The sequence below is a fragment of the Phasianus colchicus genome, chromosome 13 (genome assembly GCF_987193195.1).
Source record: "Phasianus colchicus chromosome 13, bPhaCol1.hap1.1, whole genome shotgun sequence".
Classification (NCBI taxonomy): Eukaryota; Metazoa; Chordata; class Aves; order Galliformes; family Phasianidae; genus Phasianus; species Phasianus colchicus.
The window spans coordinates 7661986-7677413 of NC_143448.1; the positions used below are offsets into that span (position 1 = coordinate 7661986).

Sequence of the window (15428 nt, forward strand, 5' to 3'; positions counted from 1 at the left end):
ATTTGTCTTGATTAAATGAAATGCAGTAGATCTTGCATTTGTCCCCTAGTACTACTACCTCTGTTGTTTTTCATTGCCTTTGGGGAAAAAAAAAGAAAGCCTTAAAAGGAAAATGTTTGACAAATATGGATGTTAATATTTGGTATTTCTCATTAGTTCACATTTGCGAATTTGCTTTAAAATTGAAACAGATTAAGCAGATTAACTGTTCTGTATTGCTACATATGCCATTGTATTATTCAGTATGTTTTCAAAGCTACTGTGATTAAAAGCATGAATTGCATTAGTGAGACAGTTTTATCTGTAGCAATTTACATTGTGGACTGTGGACAGAGGAAAGGAGCTACCAGTGCTGCTTTTTAGCTTTGGATAAAGTTAGTTATTTTACAATATAGTCTCAGGACACACTCATCTTTATCACCATGTCTGTTTAACTGTCAGTTGCAATGCAGGATAACCTCTAGTGTACTGAAATTACTTTACTTTAAAAGATCTTTATTATTTTGGCTTGCTGCTGCACAGATGGCTATGCTCAAGAGCGCTCAGCAAAAGCCAAAAACATTTAACTATAATATCTACTATAATGGATAATACTTCTATTTGAATTTAAAAAAAATCAAAGTAACATAATTAAGTCGCTCTGAAGTGGGAAATTGAAAAGCTGTAAGTAAACTCAGACTAAAAGTATTCTACAGTGGCATTAAAGCTCTCACCTTTCAGATAAAGTCCATGTAGACAAGACATGAGTTGGAGCAGTGTGTCAGAAACTCATTGCTTATCTTTTCTTCAGAGCAACTCCTTTTTCTTCTGAAGTTGCTGTAGAAGCTTATTATTAAAATAAAAAAAAAAAAACAACAACAGTATTTGCTATCTTTCAAAAAAAAAAAAGTGCAGTTCTTCTACCTGTATAAACAGACTGCACGAGAGTTCCATGCGTATCTGTTCTCTTACTAGTGCTAAGTAGTGCAGGACTCATTTGATGTGCATTAAGTTGAATAAAGAAAATATTATTTTCCCCTTACTAGTCCTGATTAGAGGCAAAGCAGCATATTAGTTATTGTTCCTTTCTGCTGTTTTACTGTTTGTCAAATTATTTCACACCTGTTGCGTTCAATTTTTGAGGCAGAAAAATAGAGACTGTTGTCTCTTTACTGTGGAACTTAGGTAATGAATAACTAAAGTGTGTAATTCTTAAAGTAGTAAAGCAAAAAGTTTTTTTTTTAAATCATTTTATTAGATTAAGTCTTCTGTGAAAGGTTTTATAACCTAGTGAAAAAATACCCATTGAATTTATTAATATAATTACCATTATATTCCAGGTAAATCAGCTTTCTTTTTACCAATGGAAATTAAAGCCAAACAGAGGATTCTTCTGTCACTGATAGAATTTGCATTTTCATAAGGATACTTAAGTTGTTTCAGAATTAACGAGCAAGAACAGAATACTAGAGACTAGGTTTTCTCTTGTGGCTTACCCTCATACAAAACAATGAAAAACTCAAGAACTGTAGATCTATAAAGTTAAATTCCTGTGTTAAACACTGAAGAGACAAAGCTACTGACTCAGAGGGGATATTAACACTTTCCCAAATTTTACATTATTAGTGTGTACTACCTAATAAAATTTAATTATCCAGTAGTTTTATTGGCATTGTTTAAATGGATATAGTATTTAGAGTCTAAACTCTAAACATAAAGTATCCTAGAATCAGCAGTGTTCCTAGTTTTGTATCATGTAAGAATTAAGGAGGCGTACTTTGTCCCTCCCAAATGTTACCAGGCTGAGTCTTTTCTGTAAGTCTTCCGAGTATGTGCCACTTAATTCCAGGAATGTAAGTACAGCTTTGCACACATGAACTTCAATGCAATAATAGGCAAAAATGAGTGCATTCCTGTAACTAGGTTTGAAAAAATGATGCCTACATTAACATTGCTACAAACTATTGCTTCTGTTATCCTTAAATCTTCTACGCATTTCCTTAAAAATTCCAAAATCTTGATTTTTCTGATGCCACCCCTCCTTAACAGATTGCCTCAATGTTACTTCCTAAAAAGAAAACACCTGTGCACCAAATCAGTTTGCTTTTGGTTAACATCCCCATTATTACCCCTCTTGCTGTTCTGTGCTGTGTTTGCTGCAATTTGTGTTCTCTGACTACACAAATTGCGTACTGTTCCCTGGCTGTGGGCTTGAACTCTTTGCAGATGTCATCAGCTGTTGACAATGATATAACTACACACCACGTAAGGTAAGGAATTGTTTCTCAACAGCATTAGGTTACTCATGCTTGAATCTCACTATCAGGAAAAAAGTATTTTTTTCAAGATTCTTTGCTGGTAATAGCAAAAGGCAGCATACCCAGCAAATACGGGTTTGGGTTGTTAACTGCTAAAGCAGTATTTTTATTTTGATTGCATTTACACTTAATTTTAAACTATCAGTCTTAGCGAGCTATCTAGTTTAATATCTCTATTAAAATTTGATATAGAAGTAATCTCAACCTACTTAAAGTTTACTATTCAAACGCTCAACTCTGGGCTTAACTGAAAATCCTCCGTCAAAAGCTGCATTAAGAACTTCATCCAGACAGCTTGCCATAACAAAAGTCAAATCTTGCCGTACATTCAGTGCAATTTCTTCAAGATCTTTTTCATTTCTTTGAGGAATGATAATTCTCTTCAGTCCAGCTCGGTGTGCTGCCAGCACTTTGTCTTTAATTCCTCCAACCTAATAAGGAAAAGAAATATAAGAAAAAACTGTGACACTAATCTCATAAAGTAATAACTGTAACAAACCTGGAAATCACACCAGGAGTTAAATTTTAATGAGCATCTCCCTCCCCCAATGATTTAGTAATTAAGAATGCAACAGTATTGTTAGCTTGCTATATGCTTACCAAGGGGCAGTTTAGGTTGGAAGGGACCTAGTTCCAAATATAATATCCTACAGCATGCTTTGTTACAGATAGTAACAGGAGACCCCTAGATTAAAAAATCCAGGAATGCACGTACTTTTCCTGGAGAAAGTTGCCTGTAACAATTTTTTCTTACGACAGAAGAATTTCAAACCATTAGGTTTAGGGAGGAAAGTCTTCCAATTCTACACAAACTTCATTTGAATGAAAGAAAATGCCCCAAAATTACACGGATGTTTTTGTTCTAGAAAAGTAGGCATGACTTCAGCAAGCTACCTGTATCTACGTTTGTGATGACACACAAAGACAGTTTTAAATTTAGCTTCTCTTTTAGTCACAGCTGTAGCTTCTTCCCCTTGCACTTTTTTCAAATCCTATTTTAAGACCATCATACAGAAGAAACTCACAGCTTTGTGTTGCTTTAGAGGAAAGGAACATCTTGTACTGTAACACAACAACAGGCTTCTATAAAAGAAGGTAATGGAGAACCAGAAATACTCATGGCAATCAGTTTAGGCAGGGCAATGCTACTTATTTCTTACCATATTGCTTTCTTTCAGGCAGTAGATGTAGCAGATGAACTAACATTAAAATAACTAATGATTCTAAACAACCCTTAGACAGTAAGGCATTTATAAAAAAAATTAAGTACAGATATTTCCTCACCTACCTCAAACAACAGACAAAATATAGTCACTGGTGCAATAAAAACAATTTATTTGAAACTAAGCAAACGAGCATTGTAGCAGAGTTAATGCAATTGCTTAATTATCACCAGAGCCCTGAACAGCAGCAATCTTTTCAGTCTAACTGCTGCCAGGTATCAGTGATCCTCTCCTAAGAACTCTGAAACATACTTTAATGATGTTATCTACTCTTTGCTCTCTACTGCATGAAACAAAATACTGTTTCCAACCTCATCCTTCCTTTGTCCACCACATGGTATGAGATGAAAACTCTTACCTGCTTTAATTAATTATACCAGTCTCCACGTGATACGTAAAACTAACACTGTATGTCCTTGAAAATTTCCCTTCTGCCCTCATGCTTTGAAGAAGGTTTATAGGAACATCATTCAGCTGTTTTTTTTAATATATATATATATGGAGCAACATTTAAGAAGAGTCCAAACATCTACATGTATAGAGAAAATTTCAAGAATAATTTATATGAAAATACTGTCAGAACTCAAGAATCAGCTTTTCAGTGCAACTGAAGATAATCTTGTAATAATAGTATTGAGGAAAGCATATTTAGAAACAGCAATATATGTATCTTGGAACTATACTGAATTTTGGGATTTCTAGGGTTCTTTTCTAACTAGACGTATCAATAATGTGTGCTTCCTGAAAACTGCATCGAGGCCATTTTTAATACTGAATGCAAAGCAGGCATGCAGTACTAGCCTAGGCTGCCTTCCACCAGCCTCTTACAGCTGCACCAGAAGGGACTAGACTGCTGCTAAGGGATGATCCAGTAAGACTGTGCTTTTGAAAATGGCTAAAAACAGACTTTATACCTAGAATATGGAGAATTAATGCAACGTAGCTCTTTTCCAAACAATACTTACTGGAAGAACAAGGCCTCTTAGTGTAATTTCTCCTGTCATGGCTACATCTGAGCACACCAGCCGCCCACTGAAGAGGGAAGCAAGGCAGGTTACTATGGTAACACCAGCAGATGGTCCATCTTTTGTGACAGCTCCAGCTGGGAAGTGCAGATGGATGTCAGTGTTGTCAAGGAGATCAAAACTTCCAGAAGCTTAAAGAAAAAAAAGAAAGGTTTGAATGTGAAAAATCTAAACCCATTTTGTTCCCAGTCTTTTTTTCTAAAAGGCCACTGGAGAACTACAAGTCTTAGCATTATTTTTTTTCATTTCTTTTTTCCAAGTGCGTTGTAAAACCATTGTATTGCTTATGTTTGGTGCAGGGGGGAGAAAATCCCACAAGCTTTCCTACATCAGAATACAAATAATAACAAGGTAACTCATCAGCTCAGTATTTGCATGTGTTTTGAAATTCACAGTAGAGATTACTGTAAAGACCAAGGAATTCCTACATACAATTTTTAGTTTTTGGTCCTAACCTATAAATATTAGATTTCAGTGAAAATATCACAAAAGTATCACTCTTAAAAAAAGCAGTATTAATCAATATAACAACATAGATTTCTCATTTACATCTTTTCATCTTACTTCACCTACACGACCTAACTGTATGTTATGTTTACCTCTCAAATTTACACTGTTAATGCCAGCAGCATTTCACACACCCAATCTATTCAGTTTTTTTTTTTTTTAAGCTATTTAAGCTTCTGTAAAGAAGGACAGATGGCTGACAGATGCCTGAAAATTATTTAGCTATTATTTGGCTAATCAGCTGATGATCAAACTACACAGCACTCTTTGGAGGTTGAAAATTTGGATGAAATCCTATTTCACTTCAGTTCAATATTCTCAAAATATAAAAGCAGACAATAAAAAACTACTTTTGGTAGAAACCTCAGCCTAGATTTAGAGGAAAACTACAGCCTTGAGTATCTGTATCCACATTACAAAAATACTGTTAGAAAGGCTGCATGTAAAAATGAGTAAAAGGCAGTACTTGTCACAACCCACAGAAGGATACTGGCACAGAGTTCACCAGCCATCCATGCTGGTGCAGGAAGGGATTGACCTGGCTGGAAGAATCTGCAATGACAACTCACTCTCTGCCTAGGCTGCACCTGTTCATCAGGCCATTAAAACTGCAACTGAGCAGAAATCAGAAAAAGAGCCAACAGGGACCTCTAGAGCTGCTTTCAACTTCTGTATGGCACTGATTGCTGGAAAACTCTTTCTCTGTTAAGGCAGTACAAAGTACTTCTGTAACAGGTATGCTAACTTCCACTGTTATTTAGCAATGCTTCCTTCCATTTAATTACTGGAACATACCAAGCGATAGGACATTTAATTTCTATGCAATATTAATGCTTTCTAAATGTGCATCCATGCAGTGAGAGGTCAATATCTGTGATGCAATACATACATGTGGTCTTTGTCATTTTCCCAAAACCTACCATTAGTGAGCTGGTATCTCTTTGCATTGCTGCGCAACCAGCTGATTGCAAGATGCGCTGACTCCTTCATGACATCTCCCAGCTGACCAGTCAAAGTGAGCTGGCCTTCCCCATCCATTCGGCTGGCTTCCACAAACATGATCTCACCTCCCAGCGGAGTCCAAGCCAAGCCTATGGCTACTCCAGGCTGACTTAAGCGTTCCGATACCTGAAAGAATCACAGGAAACAAAGTAAGAAACAGCTGCAACAAAACTATAGCAAAACCAGTTTGATAGTTGCCTTCAAAACGACTGTACTGAGTATAACAGAAAGGTTAGGGCTGGTCTCTTTTTTTTTTTTTTTTTTTTTAATACAGCAGTAATATGGCCTACATGTAAACGCTAATTACAGCGATTGTATCCACGTGCAGCTCCTTACCTTGGGGCAATGGCAAACTGCTCTCAAAACCTTCTCCACTCCCAATGGTTCAATGAGAATCTTTCTTTTCACTTCACGGGACTCTTAAGTATTTAGTCAATACTGACTGCTACACACCTCTAGCAGATGAATTAAACTGTATTTATCCAGATTCTTGTTACTTATGTGAAAAAGCCAGTTTTGAGCCCAAACACTACCGATCATTTGGGCCATTTCAAAGGACATAATTGCCTGAAGTACTGTCAGACAGCACAGTGATTCATGCAATCTGAAATACTTGAGTGTTCAGGTCAGATGTGAAGGATGGGAAACCTGACTGCCTCCATTAGTTATTACTAGCAGTCAGCAAACTCTCTGCTCCATGCAGGGCTGTGATCTACTTATCTAAAACTCTGTCCAGATACTGATGAGAGCAATGGGAGGGTCTGAATCTCAGTCTCTTGTGTTGAGTAGAAGGAAAGAGAGGCAGGATGTTTTCCATGAGTGTTCTAGTTTTATGGTTTTTTTTTTCCATTACGTGAAAGACTTTTAGAATATATAGAAAGTCCTTGTCCTGGGCTACAATAAGCTGAAGAAGCTCCTATGAAAGACCATACAGCTCTTCTGCATGTTCTGAGCTATTTTACAAGCCAGAAAGGAAACCAGATAAATTTCTAATGTCAGGCTGTGAGCATAGCAAAAGACAAGTATGCCTTTGTAAAGTAAAGCAGTAGGCCCATTTTAAAATATTTTAGTCTGTCACTGAAATGCAGAATTGAAAGTTAATTTGATTCATTTCTGAAATGGATGAATTCTTCACTACACTGTTGAGAGAATCTCAAGAATTGTTTCATTTATTGGATAAAGAACAAATGAATGGAGCATCACAGCAGAAACATAATAAAAGTATGACAACTCTGAAGTCCATATTAAAACTTCTCAAACTACCTTTGTTCCTTCTAAGAACATTTAACATTTCATTTTATAATACTCCAGAGCAACAGAATGTTTTTTTCCCCTCTAGCATCAATTCATTCTGCACTGTACAACTTCCCATAATTTAAATACTTTCATTGTTTGCTTCCTTCCAAGAGTCAGCAGAGAGTAAACCAATCAGACATTGTACAGACACCAAAAATGCCAAACTCATTATGCACAGTGCTGACTTCTCTTAACCGTTAGCTCCACTGCAAGATCACAGAAATCTGTATGGAAGCCTCTTTAGGACGATGATGGCTGGGGGAAGGCTAGCTAGCTTTGGGAGTTCCCTCAGTGAAAGGCACCTGTACTGAAATTCACCTTAACCACCTGGAGGCAAAAAGCCATATGCCTCTGCTCTGAAATGCCTGTATTAGAAATACTTGGATTTGTGAGCTTCTAAGACAGTATTAACTATTGTTGCCTCCTGCTAAAACATCTCCCTGCAGGCCCAGTAGAAACAAAGTCACAAAGTAGTACCTTGGCCTGAAGTTGTTGTGCATTTTGTTTTGTTTCAAGACAAACAACAGCACCAGCTTACCTAAAGAAACAATATGGCTTTCAATGTGATTATCAGAATGAGAACATTCCTTCTAACAGAAGCCAGACATTAACATTTCAGTATTAGTCTGAAACATCCCATCATAAAATTACAATCACAAAATATAATTACAAGAGCTACAAAATTCTTAATGATCAGGTTTTTTATTTTTCACAATTAGAAAGTGGCTTCCTTTGCACAGCAAGAGTGAACAACTTTGCCCTATAGCTGCTACCTCTGGTTATCAGCCAAAAAAAGATGAATATTAAAAAAAGGCTGACTTAAAAACACAAAAGTTGTGCTCAGAAGATGACAGAACAACAAAAAAAAACCCTAAATTCCAAGGCAAAAGAGAAGCTGCACTATAAAAACGCTGGATATGTCACAAGCCCCTTCCTACAAAGGCTTGCTGTGCTGAGATGTTTCATTAAGTCTCTTACACTTTCATTTGTTGTCAAGATTATTTTTCCAAAGCCTTAGCATGTGATTAATTTCAACATTTGTTCTGTAGGGTGACACATACAATTATTTATTTGTGATTAATGAATTAATTCTGCAAGTATGAGCTGAGTTAATCTGTCATGCCTTTCTGCTGGGAGACCTCTGCAGAAAATACACAAAATTCTGTAAAGGTAAAAGACGAGTCACTCATTTTACGGTATCCCCTGAAGGACCACAGATCAATTGAGTCACATCCTGTTTTCTGTTCTGTTTGCTCAGTCTCATCCAAATACTGACACAAAGACTGCCTCCACTGTGTTTTTATTTCAGCTAATCATAAATGGCAAAACAGGGTCAAACGTGAAGCTTTAAAAGCTCTGTGAAGAAAGGCATGCTGCAGACAGCGCACCTGAAAAAACAACAGCAGTAGATCTAAGATGCACCACCAACATGGGAGCTACACTGATATGAAAGAATCTTAAGGCCACGTGAAATTCAAAGGAATTATGGATTAGTTGGGAAAATCCATTAACACTGGAATTATGTGGCTATCCAAACAATTTACACTGAGCAAAGGCATGTGTATGGAAAAAGATATCCTCATTATTGCATGCAGTAAATAGTACATGAAAATTAATCCTGAACTGCTCAGGGAATTGATGGTGTGGATTCGCTGAGTTCTACTTAAGCACTACTTAATTTGCCTACTAAATATAGAATCATTTAAAAAACTTCTGATATTAAAGTCAAAACCTTCAGTCAGGTCTTACTTCAGATTAAACAGGCTGGCATGAAACGCTTATAAGCATGTTCATGGCAACTGTGCATGCAAAAAGAAACTCCAGCACTCACACATTTGCATATTCCGAGAAAAGAAGCACACTTTAGAAATGCTACTTGCACGACTTATTCCTGCAGAACGAGAATAAAAGAGCAGAAATTTGCCAACTCAGCTGCACTATCACATAGAAACAAATAATTGGCTCCAGGGCAAGTTCAAAACTAGTCAGCACACTGAAAGAAAGTCACGCATACCTCTGGGCCTACCAACTCATTTTTCAAGACGTGTGATAAGTTTATATTTATTTGAATTAATTCTACTTTTGATTGGGAATAGAATTGCGAGTGACCAGAACTTTTGCACAGATGAACAACATTTAGTTTTTAGCATCTTTACAAAACAAATAAGCACTCTGGAATCAGTGGAATTCATAATACGGACTTGAACATTAAGAGCAACTTATTCTAGCAGCTTTATGTGCATCTATATTTTGAGCATTAAAAAACCAAGTAATCCTGCAGTATTTTAGCTCTAAAGACCAGGTGTCTGAAGTATGTAATATCCTTCAAAAGTGAAAATTCAGATAGAAAGTTACTTCTCTGTATATCAAACAAACAAACAAAAAAACAAAATAAGACCTGTGCTTTTTTCAGTAACAGTTTCTAGAAGACAGGTAGTAATGCAGAGTATTAAAAATGTCCATAGGAGTATTACAAACAGTTTGATGGCTACAGTCATTCCAAATGAAGCTGAGGTATATCCACACTATCATCTCAGCTAAAATCACACTGTCTTGTGTGATTTTGTTGGGCACAGCAGCTTCTGAGAGTTGGGTCATCTGCCTAAAAAAGCAATCTCTTCAAAAAAATAAAATCAGAACACAAAGGGCCAACATGAAAAACCTCAGACAAGGGAGTCATAAAGTAATGGTCTCTTGAGAACCTGATCTTCCTAGCCCCCAATTCCCCCTAACTTCCACTTCTACCATCATCATCCTCTAACACTCTCAGTAACAACTTGTCTAACTTGTTTCCTCAATTCTGCCTCTTCATTAAGAATCTCTTCAACAAGAACAAACGGTTTTTATGTCTGAAAACTTCAGAACTAAAAAACTGGTGCATTCCTCAGCAATCAGTCATCTGCTGCTACCACCTTGTCCCCTCTTTGTCCTCCACATCCCACTGGAGTCTGGTTCTCTCATTTAGGAGAGAGGGATGAATCACTACAGTAAGTCCTCTGCAGTTTGACATTTGTTAAAGTTTTTCTTTCACTGCTATTTTCTCCATAACTTACTGGTTTACCAAACTTTTCTCCAGGAGAACAAAAGAAAAAAAAATATGGTGTTCCATCAGCAACTGCCTGCTGTCAGTATTATATATACTACTTACACTTGTAAGTTCACATGGGCCTAAAGTAAAGCAGAGAATAATTGAAATGTACATAGTGAAAGGAGAATGCTTAAGTAACTAACTAATTTCATGAATGGCCTTTTCCATAAAATATAGCAAACTGTGGCTGGGGAAGAATTCTATAATATGCCAGCTGAGAAACAAAGCAGACACTAGGAAGCTGGAGGTGACTGACTGATCCTAATATTATTTATTATAGATAAGAGCTCATTAACAAGAAGAATGTTTGAGAACATCCAGCCTAAAGTGAAGTGGTTTTAATACCAAGAACACTGATAGGCATTAAGGAGGTATGTTGGACAGTCCTTAACACAGCTGCTACAGAGACAGGAATCCTGAGGTGCATTTTGGCTTATTTCCCAAGACCACAAAACATCCCTCAAACAAAAGCAAAGTCGTTATGAACTGAAAAAATGACACCACATTCTTAAGCAGTGCTGCAAAGAGGCATCTTTGTTAACAGGAAGTCCTGCCATTATGTTATTTTTGTACTCAGAATTAAATATATATATATTCTTAATGTGAAAAAAAGCTTGGTGGAATGCAAAGAAACACAGTCCTATTTCTAATACACATATTAATAAGTTAATAATGTATAAATTCAGCCAACAGCAATAAAATAGACAACTAGTGAAAACAGACAGAACAACAGTCAAACAGAAACGAATGAGGATGTTACCTCCATTTCATACATGGGTGGCCCCAGGATGTCTTTTAAAGCATGGAAATCAATTAAAATTGGCATTTCAGGTGGCAGAGCCAGGTCAGCCGTGTCACTGATGGATTCTGATTTTGCGTCTTCTGTGACATGTTCTTTGCAATCTAAGAGAAGGAAATCTAATTTAGGATTTGTAACAGTCTTTGACAGAGGAATTAAAGAAATTATGACAGGAAAACACTCAAGAGCAATTACCTGAAAAGCTCATGAAAAAAAGCTTAAAGTTATCTTTCACAAAATTCTTGACAAGTTAAAGGTAATACAGTATCAAATTTTAATTACTTATGCTAAACTGGTCCTAACAGCTCTATGAGGATAATATTTAATCCAGACCACTGACAGATGTACAACTTATCTGCTCAAGTATGTTTTTAAGTAGGTCAAATAGCAGCAATAGGAAGCAATATTCTCACATTATGCTTTCCACTTTGATTTTTGCCTCTACGACTACTATGGCTTCATTATGTAAAATCTTAATTCACAAAATCAGTTTTCAACACCCAGTTGACCATGCAGCATGTACTGCCCCTGTTCAATGAAGATCTCCAAACAATTTCACTATAACTACCTTCATCTGTGGCTTCTATCTATGTTGAAATACTATCCTTTAACATGGCTCTGCTATTTTGTTGAAGAAGATATTTCTAATGTGTCTTGAACAAAAGACACTAGCAGCAAAACAAACTCCAAATATCAGATTATTCATTGTTTTCAGATATATCTATAAGTGTGATGCGTGCTCCAGGAAGGGCTATAAAACCCAACTGGCCTGACACTTTTGAATACAACATACTCAAGGGTCAACGAGAAGGGACCAGACAATTACAGCAATAGTTACAAATTCAAAAGCATATTCTTTTCTGCCTCCATTTTAAGTATGACTGTGTTGCTGATTATACAATTGTTTCCTTAATGGTAAAATTTTGGATTGCTATAGTGTTTGTTTTCTGCACAAAAATGAACTGTAATGAAGGCCACATAAGCATCAAAGTATCAAAATTGTTTTAAACATCATTTGTATTAGGCCTACACTGACATAAACTTAAATTACTGCATACAGAAGGAGAATGCAAGCAGGGAGTGACTTCCCATCGAATGTGAGCCAGATGCAAAGGACTCCTGCTATTTTCTTGAGAGCCCCAACCAATATTTTAGTGAAACATTTATCAGAGAAATGAAAAATAGTTCAACCATCCAGATGTTTCTAAGTTTTGTAGCAGAGTTCTACAGCAATGCCTCCCTTCCCTGAGGCCGTCATTGAGCATTGTGCAAATACATGTACTGAAGATGCTTCATCCCATCCCAAGCGTACAAAATCAAGGCACATTTTAAGCAACATCCTTCATTACCAGGCACTGAGCTCCAAAGTCTTCTGCAGCACATTTTGGAAAACTGTCGAAAGTTGCTTCCTTTCTTAGAATTTTTTTCCCATTCAATGAAGAAACTGTCATGCTTTGCATATTAATGCATGTACAATAACTGAAGTTACAGTACTTCAAACAGTTGTGGGAAAACACTAATCGATGATCTGATCTATTTAACATAACATTAAGAGGTGCTCTGTGCCACATTCAGTGTAAGTGAAGAGAAAATGTCTCACTTCATGAGATACAAACCACACTTTTATTAATCTCGACGTATAAGAAAAGCTTTCTTACTGCTAATTTTGTTACAGCACAATTCTCACTAATGCATCTATACAGTACCAAGGAAAACATCAGAATCACTATTAAAATATTAACTCAGCTTTCATGCAGCATTAAAATCTAATAGTTATTACCCAACAGCCACTAATCATTCCACTGTATGACAATTCACTGCTCAGTGCATAAATCCTATTCCTTTACTGTAAACACTGCCTTAGTCAGAAGGCCCTCCTGTTGTTCCAGCTTGTCTCTGTATTTTTGTTGAACTACTATTTCTGTACACAATAAATTTAAATACATAAATACTAGCAAGTCTAGGAAACATAACCCCACGTGCTATTCCTGCAACCCAGATTTCAACTGTACTACTCCAAAACCCAAGCCATTTGATACAGCAATTCATATCATAAAACAAAAGTGAACTTAAAAGGTTTTACTATCTAACCAACACCATTTCCTATTTTTGCTTGTTCTTTTTCCACTTAGTTCTATGTATGCATCTGTAAATATGATTTCATCATCTTTACTGAAGTGATGACTGTGAAGAATCTATGAAGACACAATTAAGATTTTCATTAACGATGACATATACATGTTCCCACTGATCTCAGAGGAACAACCACATATCACAGTAGAAGTTAAAAGACATGTTTTCATCCTGGATTTCAACCACCGTATCACAATAAGATGCCTTAGGACTCAGCTGTTGGACTGTAATCTCAAGGCTGCTGCTCTAAAATAGGAAACTCTCACATGTTTTTGTCACTCTTAGAATTTCTTCTAGCGTCAAAGTCTAAAGGAGTATCTCATAAACCTGAGATAGAGTTTCAGTAAAATAGCAGGTAGTGTGTGTCACTGTATACAAGGATGATGTTACTGTACACAAGACCTCTCTGAAGAGGTCAGAAAGATGACTCCATTTGCTTTTGCTGAAGCTTACCATACAAATCCAATGGCTGATGCAAACTAACAGCCTTCTACTTGCCAACTTCGTCATAAAGCCCAGGAGTCAAAGGAGTGAGAAAGGCAATACAAAGCTGCCAGTGTATTTCAGACACACTGTTTGGGAAAGTGACAGCGTACCTCCTTGCATTAATTCTGCCACAGCAGGCACTCTGCACTCCTAGAGCCTACAGTGTCAAAAGCCGTGTGTCTACAAAGACTTGGAAACTTGCTCCACTTAAGTTAATGATCTGATTTAATCAATATAATGATGGAAATTTTGTGATGCTAGCATCTCATTACTTTCACCTTTTTTTATAAAGCCACAAGCAGAAGGCTCTTAACTGAATAAACTCCATACGCATATCACTGCTCTGATATCCTACAAATCACACACAAAATATGCTTTAGCAAAGGTGAGCCTGTAGAGTATTCGCTCATATTCAAACCCACGACATCAAATGCATAAACTGCAGTTTCAATCCCACATCAGCCACTAACAAATGTTTAAAGCAAAAATGACTTATGACGTTTTATACAGATAAATAAAAATAAATAAATGAATCAGGAAATAGTTTAAAATTAAACTATTGATTTTCACAATGATGCTTACACAACAACTTGACCAATGGTTCTTCCAGTCTTTAACTACATGAAATCAAAATTCACTGTCTCTGTGCACAACAGCAAAAAATGTCCACTCCAGAACAGAAAAAAAAAAAAAGATCCAATACAATCAAAGAAAGAAATTAAGAAATTTAGGTTAAAAATCCCATTGTTTGCATCAACTTGCAAGTATTGAGAGTTTGGGGATTATTCCCAAGTTTTGTTTTAAATACTTGGCTGTTTCCAGACTGAATGGAAGTCAAACAAGAGTTTTGTTGTTGCTCTTGTTGTTTTGTTTTTAAATGAGTGTCCCATTCTCACACACCCTCAGTAAGTGACATATTCTGCTAAAAAATGCTAAAATTGGGTATGAGCACATCATTAGCAGAAAATAAGAAGCATTTTGTTGACCACACCATTCTCTATGTGTTTTTGTAATACTCCAGTTTAACTATAGGTCCACTTCTCCTTTGGACTTTGTTTTATCAACACAGCTTTTTCTTACAGATAATTTCAATTCCAGAAGCACAAAGACAACTACAGATCATTTCTTTAGAAATTGTTCCAAATCATGTGTCAACCAAAAGTGTTTGCATTTTGCCCTCTTTGGGAGCACTGAGATTGCTGTTTTTGCTTAACTTTGGTAAGTTCCAAGTCCCATACTAAATTTAACAGTGTAAATACCTCTTCTAAGTTGCAAGCACAGTGCTAATTTTAACATTGCAAATGCCTCTCTCACTGGATCAAAATATCTATTGCAGCTCCTTTTCATTCTATGCTTTAATAGTAAAGTGTTTCCTCTTACAGTATCAGTTGTGCTCTGAAGCTACTTTTCCTCTATTTTACTGAAAGACTTGAAGAGTAGGATGATAACAGGTCTTCTATTCAGCAATCATATTAGATCTTTTAAACATATTTTGCTATCTTTCAGTGCAAATAAATACTTAAAAAATGTAAAATCAGGTCAAAATCACAGCCGTGGCAGTGGTTAAGATAA

General features: G+C 36.3%; 1 protein-coding gene across 5 annotated transcripts in view; it reads right to left on the reverse strand.

Moving 5' to 3' along the window:
- The window catches only part of LONP2 (lon peptidase 2, peroxisomal), a 106437-nt gene continuing 91009 nt past the window's right edge, over window positions 1-15428 (reverse strand). For 3 of the 5 annotated variants that reach the window (XR_016470921.1, XR_016470920.1, XR_016470919.1), the window contains exons 14-19: window positions 11199-11341; window positions 5973-6180; window positions 4486-4676; window positions 2507-2728; window positions 714-825; window positions 1-77 (exon numbers count right to left, since the gene is read on the reverse strand). Coding sequence is in view for 2 of the 5 variants with exons in the window: in XM_031614911.2 (XP_031470771.1) it covers window positions 2507-2728; window positions 4486-4676; window positions 5973-6180; window positions 11199-11341 (764 nt within the window). In the remaining 3 variants the exon portion in view is untranslated. Of the gene's footprint in view, window positions 78-713; window positions 826-2506; window positions 2729-4485; window positions 4677-5972; window positions 6181-11198; window positions 11342-15428 lie in introns of those variants that run through there. The other 2 variants (XM_031614911.2, XM_090149964.1) reach the window with 2 other exon arrangements.